Below are 27,270 nucleotides of genomic sequence, written 5' to 3' on the forward strand. Positions count from 1 at the left end.
TAGAGTGGTGGGTTAGAAGATTTTTGATGTAGGTGGGGGCAAGCCCATTAAGGGCTTTGCATACATATAGGAGGAGCTTGAAATTGATTCTGTACGGCACTGGGAGCCAGTGGGGAGAGGCCAGAATTGGGGTGGATGTGGTCCCTTTTACGGGTGCCCGTCAGAAGTCTCACTGTGGCGTTTTGGACCAATTGCAGGCGGGACAGGGATGATTGGCTGATGCCAGTGTATAGGGAGTTGCAGTAATCAAGGCGGGAGGAGGCTGTGTGACCTTATAATGCAAGCTGGCTGCCATGCTGAAGATTTGTGCTTGTGCACAAACCATGCCTTCAGCTAAACTGTTCCACAACCGTCACCATTTGAATAACGAAACACGAATGTGTAAAATTGTCTGCCCATCTATTTAAAAAAAAGTAGGGCAAATGTAGTCTTGCTAATTCCTGTCCCTGTGCCAATCAACAACAAGATGATTGTTCTACTATCGTGCTATCAAGCAATGTATGCTGACTGAAAATCAAAATTGCAGATACTAAGAATCTGAAATAAAATTAGTAAATGCTGGAAATATTCAACAGGCAATGTTGGAAGAGAAATAGTGTTAACATTATATATCAACTTTTTACCAGAACTAGGATAGAAAGAAAGTTGGTTTATAAATTGCAAGAAATTACCTGGAATGGATGAATTGGGCAAAGGGAATATTTCTGATATGCTGAGGTCAGGGTGTCTAATGTAGATTGAAAAACGGAGGCACTGCTCCATACGAGTGGCCCACAGCAGAACTGGCCAATTCTGATATAATAACGAGAAAGTAAGTTACCTAGAGTTGTAGAATTCGGTGAAGACTGCAACGTGCCCAGCCAGGAGATGAGATGCTGTTGCATCTCTAGCTGGTGCATGGAAAAAGTTCAATACGAAGCAAGTGAGGATAGTGATGGAAGAGCAAACCAGGGAGTTTTTAAAGGACATAGTCCCTTTCTTGTTTCTAAGTTTGAATCAACCCCCCCCCCACCGACCTAAAAATATTCTCTCTAAGCTCCGTAAAGGCAACCTTCCCTCCTCTTATACCTGTACCACTATCATGCCTGTATTACCTGTATCTTCGAAGATTGTCTATCAGTGCTTCTCGCAGCCATTTTCTGTTATGTCTATAATATTCTAATACCTGAGCAAATCCATGCCCTGGGTATGTCAATAAAAATAAATGCAGGCTAACAACATTTTTTGCCTCTCTTTGCCATAGTCCAGGTTTTGCCCCCAACTTCTCATCTCCCTTCTGGGATGCGGCTAATCTGGTTGAAACTCTCCTGTGACACTAACAAATCTCCCTCCCAGAATATCAGTTCCATTGCACTTGAGTTGCAACCCGTCCTTTTTGTACAGGTCACGTTCACCCGTGAAAAAGTCCCAATGATCCATTAAACTGACCCCCGGCCCCCCCTGTTCCATAGACACACATTAATCAGGACCATCCTTCCATTTCTGCCTTCACCAGCACGTGGCACTGCGAGTAATCCGGAGATTACTACCCTTGCAGTCTTGGTTTTTATCTCTTTCCCAATCTATATTCCCTCCTCACGGCCTCATCTTTTTTTCCCTCTATGCCGTTAGTACCCATATGCACAATGACCTCTGGTTAATCATTCCTTAAGGAAGCTCTGCAACTGGTCAGAGACATCCTTGACCACGTCACAAGGGAAGCAACACATCATTCGGGGATGGTGTCACAGTCCTGGCTGCTGCTGCAAGTCTCTGAAAGTATTTCCCCCCCCTCCCCAACAGTAATCAAAGAGATATGTGTTACTGAGGGGAATGACCACAGTGGAACCCTGCACTATCTGCTTATTCCCTTTTCCTTTTTGTGGTCACCCAACTACCTGCTGCTTGGTAGAGCACAGTAACTCTCCTTCATCTCCCACATCCTGCAAGAGGAGCAGGCCACTAACTTAACTGTCATTGAGCCTACACTATGTCCCAAGAATAAAGTTAAGATACTTTACCTCCTCTTACTTGTACCTCAGCTTAGAATCATTGCATAAACCTCACAAACCAAACCCTTAGCACCCACTATTCAAAACGATGCACTTGGAACGCAAACACAGCTACACAATGGCTGCTTCAAATTCTTCTGGTTAGTCACTTTTTTTATTGGCTACATTACCTGCAATAGTAACAATTTTCTCTTTTCATTTGCATAGTCTGATCTGCTGGACATGTCTCACCTTTCTGCATATTGCAACTTTTGTACTCCTTTGTATTCACTTCTCAAACTGTCCTCATTTCATAGTTCTGTTCCTTTGTTCAGATTCTCTCTGTATAATCCATTGATCAACTGACCTTGTTTACAGCTCATCCCTATAGCAATTTTGACCGTGTCCAGTCAGAGATATTTCTTGTCCATTCCTTCCTCACCTTGGAAGTCATAGAGTGATACAGTGTGGACACAGGCCCTTTGGTTCAACTCGCCAACACCGGCCAACACTGTCCCAGCTACACTAGTCCCACTTGCCTGCGCTTGGTCCATATCCCTCAAAACCTGTCTTATCCATACCTGTCTAACCGTTTTTTAAATGATGGAATAGAGCCAGCCTCAACTACCTCCTCTGGAAACTTGTTCCATACACCAACCACCCTTTGTGTGGAAAAGATTAACCCTCGGATTCCTATTAAATCGTTTCCCTTTTCCTTTGAACCTTTGTTCTCTGGTCCTCGATTCCCCTACTCTGGGCAAAAGATCTACTCGATCTATTCCTCTCATGATTTTGTATACCTCTATAAGATCCAGATCCTGCTGCAATTGTTCCCAATCATCTTCGCTATCTGCAAAACCACTAACTTTTGTATCATCAGCAAACTTGCTAATCTTGTCCTGTATGTTCATATCCAAATAATTGATGTAGATGACAAACAGTAAGGGGCCGAGCACTGAACACTGAGGCACACCACTAGTCACAGGCCTCCAGTCTGAGAAGCAACCTTCCACCATTACCCTCTGTTCTCTTCCATGGAGCCAATTTGCTATCCATTCTGCTATCTCTCCTTGGATCCCATGCAATCTAACATTCCAGGGCAGTCTACCATGCAGAATCGTGTTGAACGCCTTACAGTAGTCCATTTACACAACATCTACAGCTGTCCCCTCATCAACCTTTTTGGTCGCATCTTCAAAAAAATCAATTAGATTTGTGAGACACGACCTCCCACGTATAAAACCATGCTGACTGTCGTTAATCAGCCCTTGCCCATCCAAATGCCTGTATAACCTATCCCTCAGAATACTCTCCAGTAGCTTACCAACTACAGATGTTAAGCTCACTGGTCTAAAGTTCCCAGCATTTTCCCTGCACCCCTTCTTGAAAAGAGGTACAACATTTGTCACCCTCCATTCTTCCGGCACCTCTCCTGTATTTAAGGATGACTCGTAAATTTCAACCAGGGCTCCCGCAATTTCCTCTCTAGTTTCTCACAATGTCCTTGGATATATCAGATCACACCCTGGAGATTTTTCTACCTTCAAGCATGACAGTACCTTTCAATACTTCTAACCCTGACTGCTCTCAAGACACTTCCAGTGACTGCTCAATTTCCCCCGTCCTACTGCCTCACAGTGGGAAACTTTTGATTCTGCTGTGTGGGGATGTTTTATGTTGAACTCTATCTTGTGTTGTGTTCTTTATTTTATTGTATGGCTGTATGGTGATCACATTTATTTCACTGTGCCAACTGGCACATGTGACAAATAAATGTATCTTGTATCTCCTTGGTAAATACAGAGGAGAAATATTCATTTAGGACCTTGCCCATCTGCTGTGGCTCCACACAGAGGTGACCACTTTGAGTCCTGAGGTCCCACTCTCTCTCCAGTTACCGTTTTCCCTCTTATGTATTTATAAAATCTTTTGGGATTGTCCTTAATGCTACCTGCCAGAGCTGTCTCCTGGATGCTTTTTGCCCTTCTGATTTCCTTTTTTACTTTACCCCTTAGTTCCCGAAACTACTCCAGGGATATACTTGATCCCAGCAGCCTATACCTCATGCATTCTTCTTGTTTTTAACTAACGTCTCAATTTCCCTCGTCAGCCAAGCTTCTTTACGTTTGCCTGCTTTGCCCTTAATCTAACGGGGACGTACATATCCTGAGGTTTCTTCAGTACACTTTTAAAAACATCCCACTTGGTCGATGTTCCTTTCCCCTCTAATAACCAGCTCCAGTCAACTTGAGCGAGACCTTCACTCGTACCCTCAAAGTTGCCCTAACACTATTTGAGCATTTTAACACATGGACCCTCTCCGTCCTGATCCATAACAACCTTAAACCTAATCGAACTGTGGTCACTGGTCCCAAATGGCTCCTCCACACACACTTCATTAACTTGCCCTTCCCAATTTCCTAATACTAGATCCAGCATTGCCCTCTCACATGCGGGGGTCACCACATACTGCTTAAGAAAACTCTCCTGAACACTTTTGAGGAATTGCACCCCATCTGAACCCTTCACGCTATGATTTTCCCAATATATTGGGAAAGTTAAAATCCCCTAGAACAACCACCCTATTTGACCTGCAGCTATCTGCAATCTCCCGGCACATTTGTTCTTCTAATTCCTGTTGACTATTCGGGGGTCTGTAGTATACCCCCAACAAGGTGATCATCCCTTTTTTGTTCCTCAGCTCCACCCATATACAGTGCCGTCCATAATGTTTGGGATAGACCCATCATTTATTTATTTGCCTCTATACTCCACAATTTGAGATTTGTAATAGAACAAAATCAAGGTTAAAGTGTACATTGTCAGATGTTATTAAACACCATTTTTATACATTTTGGTTTCACCATGTAGAAATTACAGCAGTGTTTATACATAGTCACCCCGTTTTCAGGGCACCATAATGTTGGGGACACATGGCTTCACAGGCGTTTGTAATTGTTCAGGTGTGTTTAATTGGCTCCTTAATGCAGGTATAAGAGAGCTCTCAACACCTGGTCTTTCCTCCAGTCTTTTCATCACGTTGGAAACTGTTATTGCTGTTTATCTCATGAACAGAACCATAGAGGCTACACTGCAAGATGCAAACCACTGGTTAGCTGCAAAAATAGGATGGCCATGTTACAGTTTGCCAAGAAGTACTTAAAAGAGAAACCACAGCTGGAAAAAGGTTTAGTAAACAGATGATATGAAAATTAACATATCAGAGTGATGTCAAGAGCAAAGTATGGAGGAGAGAAGGAACTGCCCACGATTCAAAGCATACCACCTCATCTGTGAAACACGGTGGTGGGGGTGTTATGACCTGGGCATGTATGGGTGCTGAAGGTACTGGCTCACTTATCTTCATTGATGATGCAACTGCTGATGGTAGTAGCATAATGAATTCTGAAGTGTATAAACACATGCTATCTGCTAAAGTTCAAACAAATGCCTCAAAACTCATTGGCCAGCAGTTCATTCTACAGCAAGATAATGATCCCAAACATGCTGCTAAAGCAAGAAAGGAGTTTTTCAAAGCTAAAAAATGGTAAATTCTTGAGTGGCCAAGGCAATCTCCCGATCTGAACCCAATCTCTGCCTCAGAAGGCGGTTTAGGCAGGTTCTCTGGATGCTTTCAAGAGAGAGCTAGATAGGGCTCTTAAATAACGGAGTCAGGAGATGTGGGGAGAAGGCAGAATGGGGTACTGATTGGGGATGATCAGCCATGATCACATTGAATGGCGGTGCTGGCTCGAAGGGCCGAATGGCCTATTCCTGCACATTGTCTATTGTCACTGTCAATTGAGCATGCCTTTTGTATGCTGAAGAGAAAGCTGAAGGGGACTAGCCCCCAAAACAAGCATGCTAAAGATGGGTGCACTACAGGCCTGGCAGAGGATCACCAGAGAAGACACCCAGCAACTGGTGATGTCCATGAACCGCAGACTTCAGGCAGTCATTGCATGCAAAGATATGCAACAAAATACTAAACATGACTACCATCATTTACATGACATTGCTGTGTCCCAAACATTCTGGTGCCCTGAAATGAGGGGACTATGTATAAGCACTGCTGTAATTTCTACATGGTGAAACAAAATGTGTAAAAATGGCCTTCATTCTTTCGTGTCCTTGTGCTATATAGTGCCTCGCCACTGCTGTATACATCGTTGTGCTATTGGAGTGTTAAGTGCAAGGTCTGCAGTAGTACATGGATTGTCTAGCAATGGGCATTGCTAGTAGGTGTTGCATTGTCTGGGTCTGTGTACCACAGTCACAGGTTGTTGTTCCCTCGATGTAGCCCCATTTGTGCATTGTCACCCTTGACCGCACGACCCCGGTTCACAGTCGGTTGAGACATCTGCAGTTCAGCCAGTGTTCATCAGCACCTGGTGGTAAGCGCTCTGCTGCTGGGATGCCCATGTTGGTGGAAATAGGGACAGTGGCTAGTCTGTTCTTCCACATCTGGAGGCGAGCTTCAGTTCGTGTTGTTGAAATTTGTATCGCCTTTATTAAAATCTGACAATGTGCACTTAAACCACATGTGATTTTTTTTTTCTATTACATATCTTAAATTGTGGAGTACAGAGGCAAATAATTAAAACATGGAGGGCATTATAACCTCACTGGACGAACCATCCGTAATGTCACCTCTGAACACAGATGCGACATCCTCCTTAACCAACAATGCAACCCCCACTCCTCTTTCCCTCACCCCTGACCCTCCTGAAGCTCCTATAGTTTAAACTGTCTTATTTTCTCTCTTTCCCCAGTTCTGATGAAAGGTGTACGACTGGAAATACTAACTCTGTTTTCTTTCCATAGATATTGCTTGACTTGAGTGTTTTAACATTTTTGAAACGCTCGTCAAGCAATATCTATGGAAGGAAAACAGAGTTTGTTGTTTGACATTTGGTGACTGATGCTGGATTTGAGATATTTGGCATTCTTCGTCCAAGATTAGAAGCTGAATTCCAGGGGAGAATGACTGCCATTGGTATCATTACAGCAATTGATTGTGTGTGAAATCTTGAAGTCAATGTTAAGCACCAGGAAAGCTGGCTGAAATCATTATGATTGACTTCATTCACCTCATTGCTAACAAATTGCTGGTTTAGTTCTTCATCTTTAAACATCTTTCATTTTCAGTTTAGTTTATTGTCCCGTGTACCGAGGTACAGTGAAAAGCTTATGTTGCGTGCTTACCAGTCAGCGGAAATACAATACATGATTACAATTAAACCATTCGGTGATCAGATACATGATAAGGGAATAATGTTTAGTGCAAGATAAAGCCAGCAAAGTTCGATCAAAGGTAGTCCAAGGGTCACCAATCAGGTGGATGGTAGTTCAGGACTGCTCTCTAGTTGTGGTAGGATGATTCAGTTGCCTGATGACAGCTGGGAAGAAAGTGTCCCTGAATCTTGAGGTGTGCGTTTTCACACTTCTATACCCGATTGGAGAGAGGAGAAGAGGAAGTGGCCAGGGTGTGACTCGTCCTTGATTATTCTGCTGGCCTTGCCGAGGCAGCGTGAGGTATAAATGGGGTCAATGGATGGGAGGTTGGTTTGTGTGATGGTCTGAGCTGCGTCCACAATTTGCTGCAATTTCTTGCGGTCTTGGATGGAGCTGTTCCCAAACCAAGCGGTGATGCATCCTGATAAAATGCTTTATACGGCGCATCTGTCGAAGTTGGCATACATTGTTTCCAGAATTATTCTGGAATAATGATCCTGCAATTATAATCCATCCTTTACAATGACATTTTTAGAAAAAAGTTTTCATCTTGTGACAGAAACTTCTAGAAATTTATTGTGCTTATTATTTTATTTTTTTCTCTTTCAGGTGCTGAAAACCATAGGCAAATAGTGATGTGTATTCTGTACCATGTCACCATGGATGATCGCTTCAAATCTATGTTTGCATACACTGATTGCATTCCACAGGTAAAATAAATTACATCAACTTGTAAATGACTCTTTAAAATTAGATTGATTATTGACAATTAAACTACAACAGTTGAGGTTGAATAGTTGAGAATTACCGTGCCCTCCATAATGTTTGGGACAAAGACCCATCATTTATTTATTTGCTTCTACACTCCACCATTTGAGATTTGTAATAGAAAAATCACGTTGTTAAAGTGCACATTGTCAGATTTTATTAAAGGGTAGTTTTATATATTTTAGGTTCACCATGTAGAAATTTCAGCTGTGTTTATACATAGTAATGTCACTGGGTACAACTTTGAGAAGACTATTGAGAAAATGAAGAGGCACTTTTTGTCTAAACTGGAGGATTAGACAAACATTTGACAACTATGGCAAGGCTTGCACATGATGATTTCCAATAAGGTGAAACCAAGTATCTCAAGCCGCAGCAATGTATTACTCCTCCTAGACAAGCTCTGCTCACTTGGAAGGGAAGAACAATAATGTGCTTCTTGGGCTTAACAGCCCCCGCCAACACTAATCTCAGAATCCAAGGCCTATTTTAAAAGACCCTACACGTGGGTGAACCCTCAAAACATCTGACCCTGATGATGTGCCTGGCCGCCTTATTAAAACCTGTGTGTGCAAAATGGGTGGAATTTTCGTGGATATCTTCAACCTCTCACTCCTAAGGTCCGAGGTCCCCAACTAATTTAAAAGGACAGCCATAATAAGTATGTCCAGTGTTTAATGCATCGAGAACGGAACATTGAAATTCATACTTACTGCAGCATTACAGGTACATTAGTGCAACAACACACACAACAAATAATTTGTGTAGGAAGGAATTGCAGATGCTGGTTTACACCAAAGGTAGACTCAAAATGCTGGATAGAAAGAATGGATGACGTTTCGGGTTGAGACCATTTTTCAGACCCTTCTTCTTCACAACAAATAATTTATTGTATTATTGTGTATTGTACATTTAACTATACCAGGTAACTAGACCATAATGGTGGAAGCCAGTGTCATAAAAATGCAAGGCAGTTCATTGCTGATGCAGGGTTGTGCGGTGTCGTTCAAGAGCCTATTGGTTGATGGGGAGAAGCTATTCTTGAACCTGAAGGTCATGGTTCTCATGGTTCTCAGACTCCTGTACCTTTTTTCTGACGCTGGCTGTGAAGGTGTGGACAGAGTGGTGCAGGTCTTTTTGAGGCAGCTTTTGGGGAGGCCAATACCCTTGAGGGGTCGGGCAATGTCTGCACTTTCTGCACTCTCTTTTATTCATCAGCATTCACGTTACTGAACCAGACCGTGATGGAAGCAGTCAATACCTGTAGAAGTTCGATAGAGTATTCGGCATATTCTGACGTATTGCCAATGGACTTCTAGCAGGTTTAGTTCAATCCAATCCCGCATAGCCAAGTATAACAGTACTGACAAACCCAGGAGTTTTATTTGTCCTGAAGGAATACGTTGACATTTTTAGTTGATCCAGCGTTAATGACAGGTCGAAATGTGCCACGCTTGTTGCCATTTAAAATGTCAGAGAGAAGATCAGAAGTTTTGAGGCATTGTGGCTTTAAATTGAGATCCAGCTTTGAAGATTTGTCTATCCTTAATCAGGTTGTGAGGATGTTACTAAGCTATGTTCTTCTTTAAGACTACTGATCACATTTCTTGTGGTAAGTCTCTGGGTCAGGGAATGGTTTTGGATTTCCTCTTCCTCAACATCAGCTCAGATGTAAAATAGGAAGTTAGCGGAGAGCTGATCAGGGGAGAAGTATTGTTAAGACCAAGGATTATGAATTGATTCCTGCTTCTTAAAAGTCATTTGATTCTTGGTGCAAAGGAGCCATAGAATTACTGTTATATAGAACCAATGAAAATGGATGCTTGTAGGATGATGTAATGATTACTTTAAACTGATTGGGCAACATGCTTCTGATTTGAGTTAATGGATTTTATAAAGCCATTGTATTGATGGCTCCCTTTGATATGTACTGTCTCTTCCACTAATTGAATGCCGCTGAAGGTTTCCTCAGATCATACCCGTTGCACTTTGAAGTTATCTGCTGAAATACATGCTAATTGATCAGACTGTGAACCCCAGAGTGATTGGTCAGAACAGTGATTCCAGAAGAAAACATTTTTTTTTTTCATTGTAATCATTCAAAGATGTTGAAGGAGAAGGTGTGAGAATGTGGGGAGAGCAGTGAAAGCCTCTGATTCCTGGTAAATAAGTGAAGTCAGGTGCCAGGGAGTCTAGACACAGCGGGTTCAGCCTAGGATTGTGGTATCTGATACTCAGTATGGGAATTGTTTGAAGGAATATCACTGCTACTTCACTACAGCCTCAACATCTAAATACTTGCCTTTTAAATCAGTGACTAATGACAATAAGCACATGTAAATGAGGCATATTTTGTTTGACATAATTTGTTAGTGTAGCAACCAGGCTGCAACTATTTGCATGAATAATCAATTTTACACATGACTGCAGATTTCAATTTCTAGTAATTATTGGAATTAATTATTTGGTATAAATGACACACTATCAGTTTTGATCTCAATTATAAATCACGGTAAATCAATGCATAAGTACGATTTCAGAATGAATACAAAACACGGGATCAGGCAACGAGAAATTCTGTGCCAAAATAGCTATGAATTCATTTTTATTACATAATTTATATGTTTGGAAATATTTAAAGTGAATTGACACCATCTTTAAAATTTATTTTTATCTTATGATGTAAAATGATCGTTACACTTTCTTCTTGATTTTATTTTCATTATATTCTCTTTTCTCCTTAAGGCACTGCCAGTGCTCCAGTAACAGGCTCACTTTTTCTGTGTATGAGTATATTCCTTGACAATTGGCTTAACAGACCTGCCTCACTTTACTATTCGACATATATATTTTGCAACCAGGTTCATTGGTCATTGGAGATCAATATTAGTTGTTTACAGAAGTGCTAAGTTAAGTTACATGACATTGCAGGATTGAGATCCTCTAATTCCACAAAATGTCTTGGGTTTGAAGGAATTGTTTGAGGCAGGTGAGCTGGCCAGAATTTCTAATTATCTTCAATTTATCTATGTATCATTGTCTACATTACATATCTCCTAAAATGCAACTTCTTCCATACGACCTACTTCCTTACAGCCTTCGGAAAAATTAATGTACCCAATGCCAGAAAGTTTGAAAAATATTTTTGAAAGGATGCAATTGTATTACCTTTTTTGTATTCTTCAATTACTTGAAGTTCCAAAGAGGATGTTTTATCAACCCATTTGTTTGGTTACCAAATTTTCTTTCTCCCCACTTTTATTTTCCATTAAAATAGATGTAATTTACCATTGAGTAGGCTAAAAACTGTGACCCACCTCAATCTAGATGAGTTCCCATTGGTTTGGGTTATGTTAAAATGGGGTTAGGTTTCTGGAATTGCTGCCCCTTAATGCTGAGAACTCAATTCTACATTCTGTATCTTTGTATTCTCAATACCTTTTGAATTTAAATTTGGATTGATTGTGTTTATGTATAATAGTATCTAATTTGACGAGATAGTATTGAAAACAAAACCTTTCATTGTATCTTGGTCCAAGTGACAATAATAAACCTAACCCTAAAATTACCATCAAGTATTGTTGATCCATATAGCTACTTTATTTCTCATCTTTTTACTTATACAACATAGAACAGTACGGCCAAAGAACAGGTTCTTCAACCCACAAGGTCTGTGCCGAACATGATGCCAAGACCATCACTTATCTACCTGCACATAACCCGTATCCCTATATATCCATATACCTATCCAAAAATCTTTTAAATGCCACTAACATATTTGGTTCAATCACCACCCTTGACAGCACATTTCAGGCATTCAACACCCTTTGAGTAAAACAAAATTTGCCATGCACATCTCCTGTCTCATCTTTAAGCTGTGCCCTCCTGTTTGATTTCTTCCATCCTGGGAGAAAGATTGTGAATCTCTACCCTATCTATGCCTCTCATTATTTTATCTACTTTTATCAGATCTCCCTGCATCCATCGATTTCAGAGAAAACAATCCGTCTGACCAACCTCTCCTTGTTGCTAATACCCCTTAATCCAGGCATCATTCTGGTAAACATCCTCAGCAACCTTTCCAAAGCCTCCACATCCACCTGCAATGGGGCGACCAGAACTGCACACAGTACTCCATGGATGGACTCCACTGGATAGGACAGGTTTGGAGGGATATGGACCAAGCGCAGACAGGTGGGACTAGTGTAGCTGGGACATGTTGGCTGGTGTGGGCAAGTTGTGCCGTAGGGCCTGTTTCCACACTGTATCACTGTGTGACTCTATGTCCCCTTTCATGGCCCCATTTGGCCCTTCTAATCACTCACTTAAGTTCTCTCCTTTCTTCATATTCCTAAAAGGCATTATCTGACTCTTAAACCTGGCAAGTGCTTCCTTTTTCTTTTTGACCAAATTTACAACCTCTTTGGTCATCCAAGCTTCCATTACTTTGCCATCCTTATCTCCCCCCCCCCCCCCTTTACTGGAACATGCCAGTTCTGAACATCGATCAACTTGCCTTTAAACAATGTCAGATGTGGAGTTTCCCAATAATAATTACTACAAGTATATCCTCCTGAGCTCCATATACTGTTTCAAGAAACCTTTTTGGATCCACCTCAACAATTCTGCCCCGTCTAAGACTTTGGCACTGAGCACATTCCCGTCAATATTGGAAACGTTAAAATGACCCATGAAGACAACCCAGTTGTTTTGGCATCTATCGGTTATCTGTCCACATATATACAATTATATATCTCCCGCTTACTATTGGTGGGTGCTGTGGTACAATCCCATTAGCGTCCTTACACCTTTATTATTTTTCCCGAGCTACCTATTCTGCCGCAGCGGACGAACCCTCCAGTGTGTTCTCTCTGAGCACCACAGACAGTCTTCCTGGTCAGTAGTGCAACTCCCCACCTCTTCTGCCTCCCTCTTGATCACATCCGAAACATTGAAACCCCCGAACATTGACCTGCCTGTCATGTTCCTCACACAACCACATTTCCACAATGGCCACAACATAGTCTGAAGCATCAATCCAGGCTCTAAGTTCATCTGTTTTCCCCACAATACTTTCATTGAAAAAAACACACTTCAGCCTATCAGTGTCACCAAATTTCTTCACATTACTGTATGTATTTCTTGGCCTTCGAAGCATTGAAAACAAAGTTATGGATGTACTGTGGAGAAGGAGTGCTTTCATTTTTTTTATCAATGTCAGTAAATGATTTTATGTGCTTTTTTTTAACAGTTAATGAAGATGTTGTTTGAATGTGCAGAAGAGCATATTGATATGGAATTAATCTCCTTTTGTATTAACCTTGCATCTAACAAGAGAAATGCACAACTAATCTGCGACGGTAAGATTTTTCCCAAACTTGTTACTTATGCAAAAGCAAAATCTGAGCTCTTATCTACTTAGCAGAGAGAGAAAAATAACTTCATTGTCTGTCCCTTTGTACTTGTTTATTTTGTAAATTATATAATTATTGATATAAATGGACTAAGGCTATAATTATATTTCAATTTTGTAATCACAATTTTCTTATTTGCAGTTTTTAATGTTTTTCAATGTACATTGCAGCAATAACAGCTAGGCTTACTGCTCAGTGAGGTTGTTATCATTCATATCCACTTTTTGTTCTCAGCCTGTGTGGAATTTAGCAGTCTAACTTTCCTTTGTAACTCCAGTACATCATGAATATCTCAATATAATGGAAACATTTTTTTGTAATCTATTTTCCAGCATTTTACCATTTCAGTAGTGTGCAATGCATTATGGAATATCTATGCCTTTTGATTTCTGAGAAATGTTTGCAATTTTAATTTTGTGGTAAACCTGAGGATATCTCTTCTGGTTAGTTTAGCTGACAAAGCTACAGATTAATAAGTTTTCAACTTATCCAGCTATATGTAACAGTTTTGCTAACAATTTATGTCTGCCAAATATGTATGGGGATTGCAATCTACTAAATTTTCAATAACAATTTTAATAAGTTGAGAAGTACTTTTTTAAAAACAGTAAACCTACGAATGACGTCACCTTGCTCGTAAATGATGAGTGCTGCCACGATGATTTAAAGCAGGGACATTTGCAGTTACTGATGTAACCTGCTTATCAGAGTCGGCACACTGTAATAAATTCATGGCCTCAGTACTAATTTTGGCTGCATGGTATATTTTATGTAATGAATGACCTGGATTTCTTCTCATGTTTAACTTTACTATACAGGTATTTATTTTAAGGAAATGAGAGAGGTGCCTTGCATTCCAGCTACATAGTCTTCAATTATGTAGGGCCTTGCTGAGAACACATCTGAAGTACTGTGTTTGGTCTCCTTGTTTAAAACAGGTAGCTAATGCATTGTAAGCAGTCTAGGGTAGGTTGATTAGGATTAGTGCCCAGAATGGATGGGTTGTCTTATGGGGACTGTTTGGACAATGTTTCATTGTATCTGTATGAGTTTAGGTGACTGGATTGGAACATTGGGAATTTGATCTGAACATAGAAGATCCTCTGGGATCATGCAAGGGTTGATGTGAGACAGATATTACTTGTAGGAGAGTCTATGACCCGTAATCGCTGTATAAAAATAAGAGGTTTCCCATATAAAACGGATCTCGTCCAATTCCTTGTATCTGGTTTGTCGGGATTGGAACTCAATTCCATTATAGTAGCAATAGCTTTGAATATTTTTGAAGCCAATGGATTATTGATAAGGATGGTGTGAAAGTAGAAAGGGATACAGTTAAGGTGAAAATCAGATATTCCTCTACATAATTGGCAAGGAGTGTGGTTAAGTCTGTTGAGCTGTCATCTGATTATGTTTAATCATGGTGTCATACAGATAAATTTGACTTTGAATGGCTGACTTTAAACATTACCCATTTTAGGAAATGGCCTTAAACTGTTAATGAAACGAGCCTTCAAATTCAAGGATTCGCTGCTGATGAAAATGATCAGGAACATTTCACAACATGAAGGCCAAAGCAAAGATTTATTCATAGTAGGTATCATAAGAGTCATGCACCTGTGTGTAATTGGCAGTAATGCATCTGAGTGGGTGGAGGGGGTTGGGTTTGGGGGGGCTGGTTGTGTGCATGTTTATGCTGTTAGCCAATAATTAAGGGTCATCTATTAAATTGACTTGCCTCCTCCCTGTTGATATTTTTTTAATTCTGCTCCCGCTTATCCATACTGTTGCTTTGCACCCATTATTTGGTCATTCATCTTCCCATTGTTGACTACCAGCTACCTTTGGGTCAAATTAAGCTAGCTGACTGACTGACAGACTTGTCTCATCTCAAGAATTTGCAACTCTTGTTCAAGTATTGATGTTTGGATGGACAATTGGGAGGTCAGATTCCAGTTGACCTAAGCTGCTGTGCAACTGTTGATATAAATATTGTTATTTACATCAGACCTAACGTCCCGCTCTCACATTATATTCACTGTTGAAACCAGTGCGTCCAACCTATTGCTCCAACATTGGACGTACCATTGAATCCAGCAGATTTGACCTCTGCTCTACCATTCTGTTCACCTTACTGTACGACTGGATTCATCATTAATGCAACAGCAGTTAATGCTCGACTGCACATTTTGAAGATGCTTTACAATTAAGCTGAACCATCATTATTTTTATGTACTTAAAGAATGTTCCTTTAATTCATTATATTTGCATACCTATGGGTTGGGATATAATATAAATATTGCACACATGGACCATTTTACAAATGTCCTCAAATTTTTGGGGTTTTAAAAGTCAGAATGATCAATTGATTATTAAAAGGAAATACATTAAAAAATTAGGAAAAATGAGACCAATCAATGTCTAATTTGGCTTTAAAATACTTTGTTTTTAGTTGTTTTAGATTAGGGTGGTGAATTAAATTAATTACTACTTTGTATGTCTTTCATAAGTTGGGAATTGATTGGGTTTTTTGATGTTAAAAATGTTAGGAATCTCATACAGTGAAAAGACTTTTCAGCACATTCATCTATAATCCTGATGATGTGATCAATGGCGAAGAATAAAGAATTTTAACCTATTAGCCAGATCCTTGTACTTGCTCACAGCCTTAGTTTAATATTCTTTAAATCACATTGATTAGCCCATAGATCCATATGCTGCGTATTATTTAGATAATTTTAGCAATAAAACTACATCCAATTCCTTGTAAAAATGGCAGGTTGACATGGTAAAATGGCATTCCATATATAGACTGCATCTTGAAAAAGTATCAGACTATTCTAATAAATAATTTCCCAAATCATGCTTATTAGCCCCTGATGTATATGTATCTTCACACCCTATTCAGCAAGTTATCATTTCTCTTCGTTACGTTTACGAGGATGTTGCCTGAACTCGAGGGCCTGAGCTTTATGGAGATATTGGACAACCTAGGACTTTATTCCTTGGAGAGCAGCAAGCTATGGGTTGATCTTAGAGAAATGTATAAAATAGTGAGGGGAGTTGATAGGGTGCATGAATAGTCTTTTACCCAGGGCAGAGGAATCAATAACCAGAGGGCATAAGTTTAAAGTGAGAGGATCAAGATTTAATAGGAACCTGAGGGACAATGTTGTTGCTGTGGGTGGTGGGTATGTGGAACGAGCTGCCAGAGGAGGTAGTTGAGGCAGGTATTATAACAGCATTTAAAATTCAATTACAGGAACATGAATAGGAAAGGCTTAAAGGACTATGGGCCAAAAATGGGCAAATGGGACTAGCTTAGATGGAGCATGGACAAGTTGGGCTGAAGGGTCTATTTCTGTGCTGTATGACTATAAAATGTACATCTTTTCTCTGGTAGACATAGGTTTATGGTGAGAGGGGAAAGATTTAATAGGAATCTGAGGGGCAACATTTTCACTCAGATGTTGGTGGGTATATGGAATGAGCTACCAGAGGAGGTAGTTGAAGCAGGTACAATAACAACATTTAAAAGGGATTTGGATAGGAAATGCTGAGTGAGATATGGGCCAAATATGAGCATTAGCTTTGATGGGGCACCTTGGTCGCATGGACAAGTTGGGCCAAATGGCTTGTCTCTGTGCTGTAAAACATATGGTTCAAACCAGATAAATGTCATTACTATTACATGTTTATCTATGGATGAATTTATTCATAGAAGTCATAGTTATCTGATTTGTTTCATTGTTTATATTTTGGGGATATCAATAATAATAGCAAGAGCCCTGCTTGTAGATAAATAATATTGGTGTACTTTTATATGTTAATGAATTTAAATTAACAATGGATGTAGCAAAAAAAAAAAAATGTATTTAATTACTAAACTGAAGCTAAAATATTGACTGCACTCCCTATCTGATGTTCTGTTCCATAGAATCGGTGAAGCCAGATGTGTGAGGAAGGAATGTGTCAGGTGGTTGATATGTCAGCATGTGTTTGGGGTGCTTGTGATTAAAGACAAATTTCCATCATTCGATTTTGCAAAATGGACTGATTGAAGTCACAATCAGCTAGTGTGTGTGTGTGCTTTGCATCGAGGGATGCAAGGATTTTTTTCCAGATTGGTGTGTTTGCTTTCATTGGTCCAGATCTTGCAAGAAAAATAATGGTGTTCTAAGAATGTCATCCATTATTATTGTGCAGATCAGAAACTAAATTATGCAGTTTGAGATACATTTTGATTGCTAGTTAATGCATGTCACTCTGCTGTTAGCATCCACAGATAATATCTCGCCCTCAGTCACTTTATAATGTTGAGGATCTACATATTGGGTGTCCATCAAACTTGAAATAGGAAGTTAACTTTGGCATTAAACAAGATAATTTCAACATTGTGTTTTATCAGTGCAGCAGTAATCAACATCCATGACACAGAGAGCTGATAGTTTTGATCATCTACCACTGGTGATCTACAGACCTTGATGTAGCCTTTTTTTTGTTCAACTTTCTTCATACCTTGTAATTACCGGTACCCTTGTTTAAGTTAAGACACTGGATTTGAACCTGTGCTATTCATAGAAACATAGGAAAATAGATGCAGGAGTAGGCCATTCTGCCCTTTGAGCCAACACTGCCATTCAATATGATTATGACTGACCATCTAAAATCAGTACCCTGTTCCTTCTTTTCCCCCATATTCCTTGATTCCATTAGCCCTAAGGGCTAAATCTAATTCTCTCTCTTGAAAACATCTAATAAATTGGCCTCCACTGCCTTCTGTGGCTGAGGATTTTACAAGTTTTTCCTCATCTCAGTCCCAAACAGCTTACCCCTTATTCTTAAACTGTGCCCCCTGGTTCTGGAGGGCCCCAACATCGGGAACATTTTGCCTGCATCTAGCCTGTCCAATCCTTTAAGAATTTTATATGTTTCTATAAGACGTCCTCTCATCCTTCTAAATTCCAGTGAATACAAGCCCAGTCGGCCCATTCTTTCATCATGTTCACCCTCAAACTCTAACTGATATTCTATTATCTGGAAAAACCTTAACTTTGGGATCTCTTTTTAATACCAAATTATATGACCAAATCTAAAATCGCCTTAAATCCATAATATATTGTTCTAAGAAATTATCACTGATGCACTCACTAACAGTTTATTGTACAAATTGCATGTAGTAGAATCCAATATGGCTTTTAGTAAATGGGAAATAAAATATATGACTTATAAGACATAAAAGATGTATATTACAAAAATGACTCAAAAATAAATATTCGAAGGAATATTTAATTGTAATCCTTAGTTTGAATCAATCTAAATTTATTATCCACAATATGAATAAATGCTGGTATTATAACTATAAGTATTTTTAAATTGTAAGTTATAGTGGAGAATTTTTTGGAAAAATTGGATATCATAGTGATTCCTGCTAGCGCATGAGTTATTAAACTACAATTACATTCTATCTGGAAAATTTCTGGTGCACATAATATTAAAATGGGCAGTTGAGGAAATAATAAAAATAACGGCATGCCATTGCTGTACTCAACATGATATCCCAACAATGGACCCTTGCCTTTCTTCTCCGATCTACTGTAGAATCTCAGCAGGTCAGGCAGCAAATGTGGAAGGAATGGACAGATGATATTTCAGACCGGGATCCTTCAATAGACTGATAGGAGTAAGTGGGAGAAAGCTGAAAAAGAGAGATGTGGGCTGGACTAAGCATGGCAAGTTATAGGCAGATGCAGGAGAGGGGGGTTTAACTCCGACATGGGTGGAGTAAGTTGTCAATGGCTAAAAGTGAAAAGGAGATAAAACCTTTGTGACTCAGATAAACGTAACTACCAGCCATGTTCTGTGAAAGCAATGCTTTAAGTGTTTGATTCAGTCGGTGTAATGCTATATTTTACTTTTTACTCGTAGTCGTGTTAAAATCAATTTTATTGATTTTATTTTATTGAAGGCACAGGTTTAACAACATGAAATAATTGGTTCATAACTGTGATTGTAAAGTTATTTTTTGAATGTTGAGCATGGATTTATATCACTACTACACATGTAAAAACACACATGCTCCTGTATAGGGCTTTGCATGTTCATAAATGTAATTCTCAGCGAGTTTTAACTATGTGCTTGGGTAATCGGCAGGATTCCCTGTTTAATTGTATTTAAATTAAAAGGACCTGGCCCTTTGGGTGAAAATAAAACTTAATTCCAATATCTTTTTTTTCTTTTAGGATTATGTTGGGGACCTGGCAGCTCAGATCAATATCAATGAAGGTGAAGAATTTGTTATTGAGTGCCTTGGAACATTGGCTAATCTGACAGTTCCAAATCTGGACTGGGAGCTTGTGCTGAAAGAATATAACTTGGTTCCATTCCTCAAGGACAAACTGAAACCAGGTTTGTTGGATGGGTGGATATGATATAAAGTGTAATCAAAAATATGATTGTAACGTTTAGTCATGGTGATAAATTGCAAAACACATTTCTGATATTGAATTGAATTGAATAAATTTTAGTAGCCAAGTATGTATACATACAAGGAAGTTGCCTTGGTACTTTGCTCGCATGGATAACAACATGATGTACAGTAGACAATTAAACATAAAACATCATTTAAACATGTGAAGAATAAAATAAAATACCAGAGACTATAGACTTTTGGCTGTTGAGTTGAGCTACTGGTGGAAAAAAGCTGTTTTAATGTCTGGCTGTAGCGGCTTTGACAGTCTGGAGTCAAAGAGTTTGTAGCCAGAGTGAGAGTACAATACAGTTGGAGGGAGAAGATGTAGGAAGCTAGATCCATATTGTGTTTGAGTAAGATGCCTCCATGACCTAGATAAGAATCATGAAGATCAAGTTGTTCCAGTGGATAAAGTGGATCCAATCATAAACGGTCCTTTACTTTTATGTCCTGTTTAGAAATACAGTACCCTCCATAATGTTTGGGACAAAGACGCATCATTTATTTATTTGCCACTGTACTACACAATTTGAGATTTGTAATAGAAAAAATCACATGTGGTTAAAGTGCACATTGTCAGATTTTATTAAAGGGCATTTTTATACATTTTGTAAAATTTACAGCAGTGTTTATACATAGTCTCCCCCCCCCCATTTCAGAGCACCATAATGTTTGAGACACATGGCTTCACAGATGTTTGTAATTGCTCAGGTGTGTTTGATTACCTCCTTAATACAGGTATAAGAGAGCTCTCAGCACCTAATCTTTCCTCCCGTCTTTCAATCACCTCTCAACACGTTTATTGCTGTTCATCAACATGAGGACCAAAGTTGTGCTAATGAAACTCAAAGATGCCATTATGAGACTGAGAAACAAGAATAAAACTATTAGAGACATCAGCCAGACCTTAGGTTTACAAAAATCAACTGTTTAGAACATCATTAAGAAGAAAGAAGTAAGCACTGGTGAGCTTACTAATCGCAAAGGGACTGTCAGGCCAAGGAAGACCTCCACAGCCGATGACAGAAGAATTCTCTCTATAATAAAGAAACCCCCCCCAAACACCTGTCCGACAGATCAGAAACACTCTTCAGGAGTCATGTGTGGATTTGTCAATGACCACTGTCTGCAGAAGACATCATGAACAGAAATACAGAGGCCAGATGCAAACCTCTGGTTAGCTGCAAAAATATGATGGCCGGGTTAGTTTGCCAAGAAATTCTTTAAATAGCAACCACAATTCTGGAAAAAGATGAGATGAAGATTACCTTGTATCAGAGTGATGGCAAGAGCAAAGCAAAGAGGAGAGAAGGAACTGCCCAAGATCCAAAACATACCACCTCATCTGTGAAACACGGTGGTGGGGGTGTTGTGGCCTGGGCATGTATGGTTGCTGAAGGTACTGGCTCATTTATCTTCACTGATGATGCAACTGCTGATGGTAGCAGCATAATGAATTCTGAAGTGTATAGACACATCCTATCTGCTCAAGTTCAAACAAATGCCTCAAAAATCATTGGCCGGCTCATTCTACAGCAAGACAATGATCCCAAACATAGTGCTAAAGCAACAAAGGAGTTTTTCAAAGCTAAAAGATGGTCAATTCCTGAATGGCCAAGGCAATCACCCAATCTGAACCCAATTGAGCATGCCTTTTATATGCTGAAGAGAAAACAGAAGTGGACTAGCCCCCAAAACAAGCATAAGCTAAAGAGGGCTGCAATACCGCCTGGCAGTGCATCACCAGAGAAGACACCCAGCGATTGGTGATGTCCATGAATCAAAGTCTTCAAGCAGTCATTGCATGCAAAGGATATGCAACAAAATACTTAACATGACTACTTTCATTTACATGACATTGCTGTGTCACAAACATTATGGTGCCCTGAAATGGGGGGACTATGTATAAACACTGCTGGAAATTCTGCATGGTGAAACCAAAATGTATAAAAATGGTCTTTATTAAAATCTGACAGTGTGCACTTTAACCAAATGTGACTTTTTCTATTACAAATCTCAAATTGTGAAGTACAGAGGCAAATAAATAAATGATGGTTGTTTGGCCCAAACATTACGGAAAGCATTGTATGGAGTTTTTCTTTAGATTAGCATTGTCAATTTAGTACAAAAACATTTTTAGACCCATTTCTTTTTGGTGTTGATGAATACAGCACTGTTATTGTGTAATTTGCAGCAGTCTTCATGCAAAACCTATTGTAGGGTGCAATTCATGTTCAGAGAAACTGTATTATAGTGTCATTCTGTACACTATGTTCTTAAACTTTATAATGCTGTGGTTTAACATTCAAATGATTTCATTCCTTAAAATATTAATTTGGTCTAATTTAGTCGTACAAAAAAATGTTTGAGATCAATAATCACCAGTCTAAACTTCTGGTGTCCTCTTTTGGAGAGTAGTGCAATTAAAGATATTAGCATGATAAGTTCTCATATGATGGAAAATAGATAGGGATGTATGATTATGATGCCAATACAAAGAAAACAAAGTTAATTGAATGTTCCACCATGACGGTTTTTTATAGATATGCATTACATTCTAATTTTGCAGAGGATTTCTAAATATGTAGTGCAGCCAAATATTGTGGAACAATACAACCATGTGCAGGAAGATTATAACAGTGTGGGCCCCATTCATTCCCTCAGATCTTTGCCATCATTTATTTAGATCATGCATCTGCATCTCAATTTCATTAACCTATCTTTCCTTCATAGGTACTGTATTGACTCATTGCTGTTACAATGAGCTGAATACTTGAATCCTATGACAATCCTATTCCACTTCTGAACTGGTTGAAATAAATGGTTGAATGTTCTCCTTCTCACACAATTGAACATTTTCAGTTTTGCTGTGGTTTCCTCAATATTCAGGCAAATGACCTTTTGGGTATTCTATAAGTTGTAAATGCTGTATCAGTTAAGTTATAGGCTCTAGGTTAAAACTACAATAAATAAACCAAGCTTTTGGCCATAGTTATTAATGAAAGCACATTTGTGTCTCTGACTCTCAAGGTTCGACAGAAGATGACCTGGTTCTGGAAGTGGTGATTATGATTGGCACTGTGTCCATGGATGATTCCTGTGCAGCAATGCTAGCTAAATCTGGAATTATTCCAGCACTCATTGAGCTTCTAAATGGTAAGGCTTGACAGAACATTGTGTTTTCTATTGTGTTTTGCCCTTAGCAGCATGATAACAATGATGTATAATAGATTTTTTCCTAATTTGGGAATGCAAGGAGCATCAAACAGAAACAGATGCACCAAAGGTTCTTAATAACCTACCTTGGAACATAGTAAGTGTTATAATTCCAACTAGTGTTGCAATGCCAGTTAATCTTGACTGTGAGCCAAAACAGAATTTGAATCTCCAAACTCAATGGACTTGCCGTTTAAGAATAAAGATGATCTCTATACCATCATGCTGATACTGTTCACAGGGATCATAACGATTGGACAATTCATATTAGCAAGGGAAACCTTGAGCACGAGGTCCAGGGTACTTGTGACATTTCTTGGAGCAGCACACTGACAAGCCACCTGGGAGCAGGCTATTTGTAATGTCAGAATTAATTCATGCGCTCATAGTAAGTAATTCTCTATGATCTTGATCTCGGTCTCCACCACGAGAACTAGACTATTGACTGACGTCTATTACAAACCCACTGACTCCCACAACTATCTCGACTACACATCTTCCCACCCTGCTTCCTGCAAAGACTCTATCCCCAACTCCCAATTCCTCCGTCTACAGGTACGGCGCATCTGCGCCAAAGATGAGGTGTTCCATACTAGAACATTTGAGATGTCTTCATTCTTTAGGGAACGGGGGTTCCCTTCTCCCATCATAGATGAGGCCCTTGCTTGTGTGCCTTGGTACTCTGCAGCTCTGCACTTGCTCCCGCTCCCCCTAGTCACAACAGAGACAGAGTCCCCCTTGTCTTTACCTTCCCCCTCCCCCATCAGCCGTCACATACAATACAGAATCCTCTGAAATTTCCGCCATCTCCAACGGGATCCCATCACTAGCCACATGTTCCCTTCTCCACCCCTTTCCGCCTTCCGCAGAGACTGTTCCCTCCGCAACTCAATGGTTAACTCATCCCTTCCCACCCAAACCACCCCCTTCTCAGATACCTTGCCCTGCAACCGCAGAAGGTGCAACATCTGTCGCTATACCTCCTCCCTCGACTCTGTCCAGGGACCCTGACAGTCCTTTCAGGTTAGGCAGAGGTTCACTTGCACCTCCTTCAACCTCATCTACAGTATCTGTTGCTCAAGATGTGGACTCTTATACATAGGCGAGACCAAACGCAGACTGGGCGACCGTTGCTCAGCCCGCGTGAATCAACCTGATCTCCCGGTTGCTGGACAATTTAATTCTCCTTCCCATTCCCACACAGACCTTGTTGAAGAAGGAACTGCAGATGGTGGAAAATCGAAGGTAGATTCAACGAATCGTTGCCTATTTCCTTCGCTCCATAGATGCTGCCTCACCCACTGAGTTTCTCCAGCATTTTTGTCTACCCACACAGACCTTTCTGTCCTCGGTCTCCTCCGTTGTCACAGTGAGGCTAAATGCAAATTGGAGGAACAGCATCTCATATTTAGTTTGGGCAGCTTACAGCCCAGTGGTATGAATTTATCTCACTTCAGGTAGCCCCGGCATTCCCTCTCTCTTTATCCCTCCCTCACCCAAGTCGCACTAGCTTCTCATTTTCATCCAACAAACAGCTTACAATGTCCTTTTTCCTTTATCGTTATTACTTTTTTGCATATCTTTCATTCATTGTTCTTTATCTCTCCACATCACTGTCTATATCTCTTGTTTCCCTTATCCCTAACCAGTCTGAAGGGTCTCAACCCGAAACGTCACCCATTCCTTTTCTCCAGAGATGCTGTCTGTCCTGCTGAGTTACCCCAGCTTTTTGTGTCTATCCTCTTATGATCACAGCAGGTTGGAATTTTAAGATTGGGTTGAGGGAGAGAAATTTGAGTCTGCAATTTGTATCCTGACCATACACGTAGGCAATTACAAGCAATTACAAATGAATTGGGAAAATAGATTACGGAGTATAATGGGAGATTAGCAAAGGCAGACAATTGAAAATGAATTTCCGAAATCTCATCAAAAAAAGGCTCCATGAGATGGATACATGTCTGCATCTCAATAAGGAAGGTGAGTATGGAAAGAAGGGATGCATGATGTGAAGATCAATGGTAGGCCATAGAAATGGGGCAGTTTGAGAAACCGTCAAAGGGTAACAAACAACAAAGCGGAGGAAGATAGATTTTGAGTGTAACCTACAAAATAATACAAAAACAGGCAGTAAGAGATTATAGGAAAATAAGGAATATTGACGAATCAATAATGACATATAATGACATATGAAGAAAAAGATGAGATTTCCAAACAATTTATTTGGATTAGTTTTCATGATAGTAAACATCAAAAAAATCTGAATGATAGATAATTAAGATGTAGAAGAGAAGAAAGAAAATAATCTTGTCATGGGGGGGGGGGGGGGGGGGGGGGGTACTAGGCAAGTAGCTGGGGCTAAAGATTGACAAAATGCTTGGAATTGTTGTCCTGCATCTTATCTTATACAAGCTTTCTGCAGAGATAGTGAATGTGGTGGTTGAAGTAATATACCACATTTTTCTAGATTCTGGAGAGGTTCTCGGGAATTGCAATACAGGTGCACAACCTTTTTATCCGAAAGCCTTGGGACCAGACACTTTTCGTAATTCAGAATTTTTCGGCTTTCGGAATGGAAGATTTTTAGCGTAGATTTTAACGGCTGGCTCAGTGGTAGAGTGCTCGGCTCATATCCGCAAGGTCGCGAGTTTGCGCCTCGATCCCGGCAGTTACTCGATCACGAGTTTGAGTTCAATGTAGTTTTTTCTTGCAGAATAGGAGAGAATAGGGAGGGTTAGGCTGGGATCATTCGCTGCGAGATGATCTTAGTGCGGGAGACAAGTGTAGGAGAGGTGTACTGACTGTGTGGGCAGAACTTTGGAAGTGATTGCCCACCATTCTCAAAAGCCGCTGTGTCTCCCTGTCCCTCCAACTCCAGAGGAATCCGCTCCCCGATGGGCCGCTACGGCGACAAGTGGCAGTTCGCCCACAGCCCGAGCTGCGCCCCCTCATCCGCAACCCGGGTTCCTCTGGAGTTGGAGCGGGGCTGGGCTAGAGTTGTTGCTGGCTGTGAGTCTCTGGGATCTCCGTGCTTGCAGTGAGCCTGGGGGTCGGTGTCCCGATGAGGGGGGGGCACAGCCCGAGCTGTGGGCGAACTGCCACGTCGCCGTAGCGGCCCATCGGGGAGCGGCTTCTGGTGGTCCTGACGTCTCTCAGCTCCTGTCCAGGGGGGTGGCCAGAGACGTCAGGACCAACAAGAACCCGCTCCCCGATGCGCCGCTACAGCGACAAGTGGCAGTTCGCCCACAGCCCGAGCTGCGCCCCCTCATCCGCAACCCGGGTTCCTCTGGAGTTGGAGCGGGGCTGGGCTAGAGTTGCTGCTGGCTGTGAGTCTCTGGGATCTCCGTGCTTGCAGTCGGTGTCCCGTTGGTCCTGACGTCTCCGGTCACCTCCCTGGAATGGAGCTGAGACTGGGAACTTTACCGCCCTTGCCCCCTCCCTCTGCAACTGCAAACAACCCCACAGTTCCCAGTCTCAGCTCCTGTACAGGGGGGTGACCGGACACGTCACAGCCCGAGCTGCGCCCCCTCATCCGCAACCTCAAGACCAAGACGCACCTTGCACACCATCACCTTCGGTCCCTACGGGGAGCGTGTTCCTCTGGAATTGGAACGGGGCTGGGCTGCTGCTGGCTGTGGGTCTCTGGGATCTCCGTGCTTGCAGTGGGCCTGGGGGCCGGTGTCCCGTTGGTCCTGACGTCTCCGGTGACTGGCACTGGCTCCAACGTGAAGACAGTGCAAAGCCCCCGCGCCGGTGCAATGAGCGGGGAGCTGGAGAGGGGAGGGAAGGGGTCACACATATGGCCGGGAAGCAGAGGGGTGTAGGTGGGGTGAAACAGAAGGGAGCGACAATTTGCTGCTGCCTGCCCGCTGAGTTAAAAAGTTCCCACGCAAGACTCACGATACACTATGTATCGTGAGTCTACCGTGGGAACATTTTAACTCAGCGGGCAGGCAGCAGCAGATTGTAAATTATTAACCCTCCCGCGCAATATACCCTCACCTTCTCTTTTATGAATGGGGATTTAGTTCCCCTTTCTTCGAGGACCGACCGGAAGTTCTGCTGTCACCTCTGCGGGCCGCCCTCGGTGAATGTCTTCAAGGACCTTTCTTCAAGGACCGAAAAAATGTCGCTATTCGGAGGTTTTCGTTATTTGGATCGTCGGATAAAAGGTTGTGCGCCTGTACCACAATTA

The 27,270-nt window shown here is 41.0% G+C and overlaps 1 protein-coding gene across 1 annotated transcript in view; it reads left to right on the forward strand.

The window, feature by feature from the left end:
- The window catches only part of kifap3a (kinesin-associated protein 3a), a 123,506-nt gene that overhangs the window by 61,151 nt on the left and 35,085 nt on the right, over positions 1-27,270 (forward strand). Inside the window, exons 12-16 of the mRNA XM_055642118.1 lie at positions 7,815-7,915; positions 13,225-13,333; positions 14,868-14,980; positions 19,630-19,795; positions 22,890-23,015. Of these exons, the coding sequence (XP_055498093.1) occupies positions 7,815-7,915; positions 13,225-13,333; positions 14,868-14,980; positions 19,630-19,795; positions 22,890-23,015 (615 nt within the window). The remainder of the gene's footprint in view (positions 1-7,814; positions 7,916-13,224; positions 13,334-14,867; positions 14,981-19,629; positions 19,796-22,889; positions 23,016-27,270) is intronic.

Source organism: Leucoraja erinacea, chromosome 10 (assembly GCF_028641065.1).
Source record: "Leucoraja erinacea ecotype New England chromosome 10, Leri_hhj_1, whole genome shotgun sequence".
NCBI lineage: Eukaryota > Metazoa > Chordata > Chondrichthyes > Rajiformes > Rajidae > Leucoraja > Leucoraja erinaceus.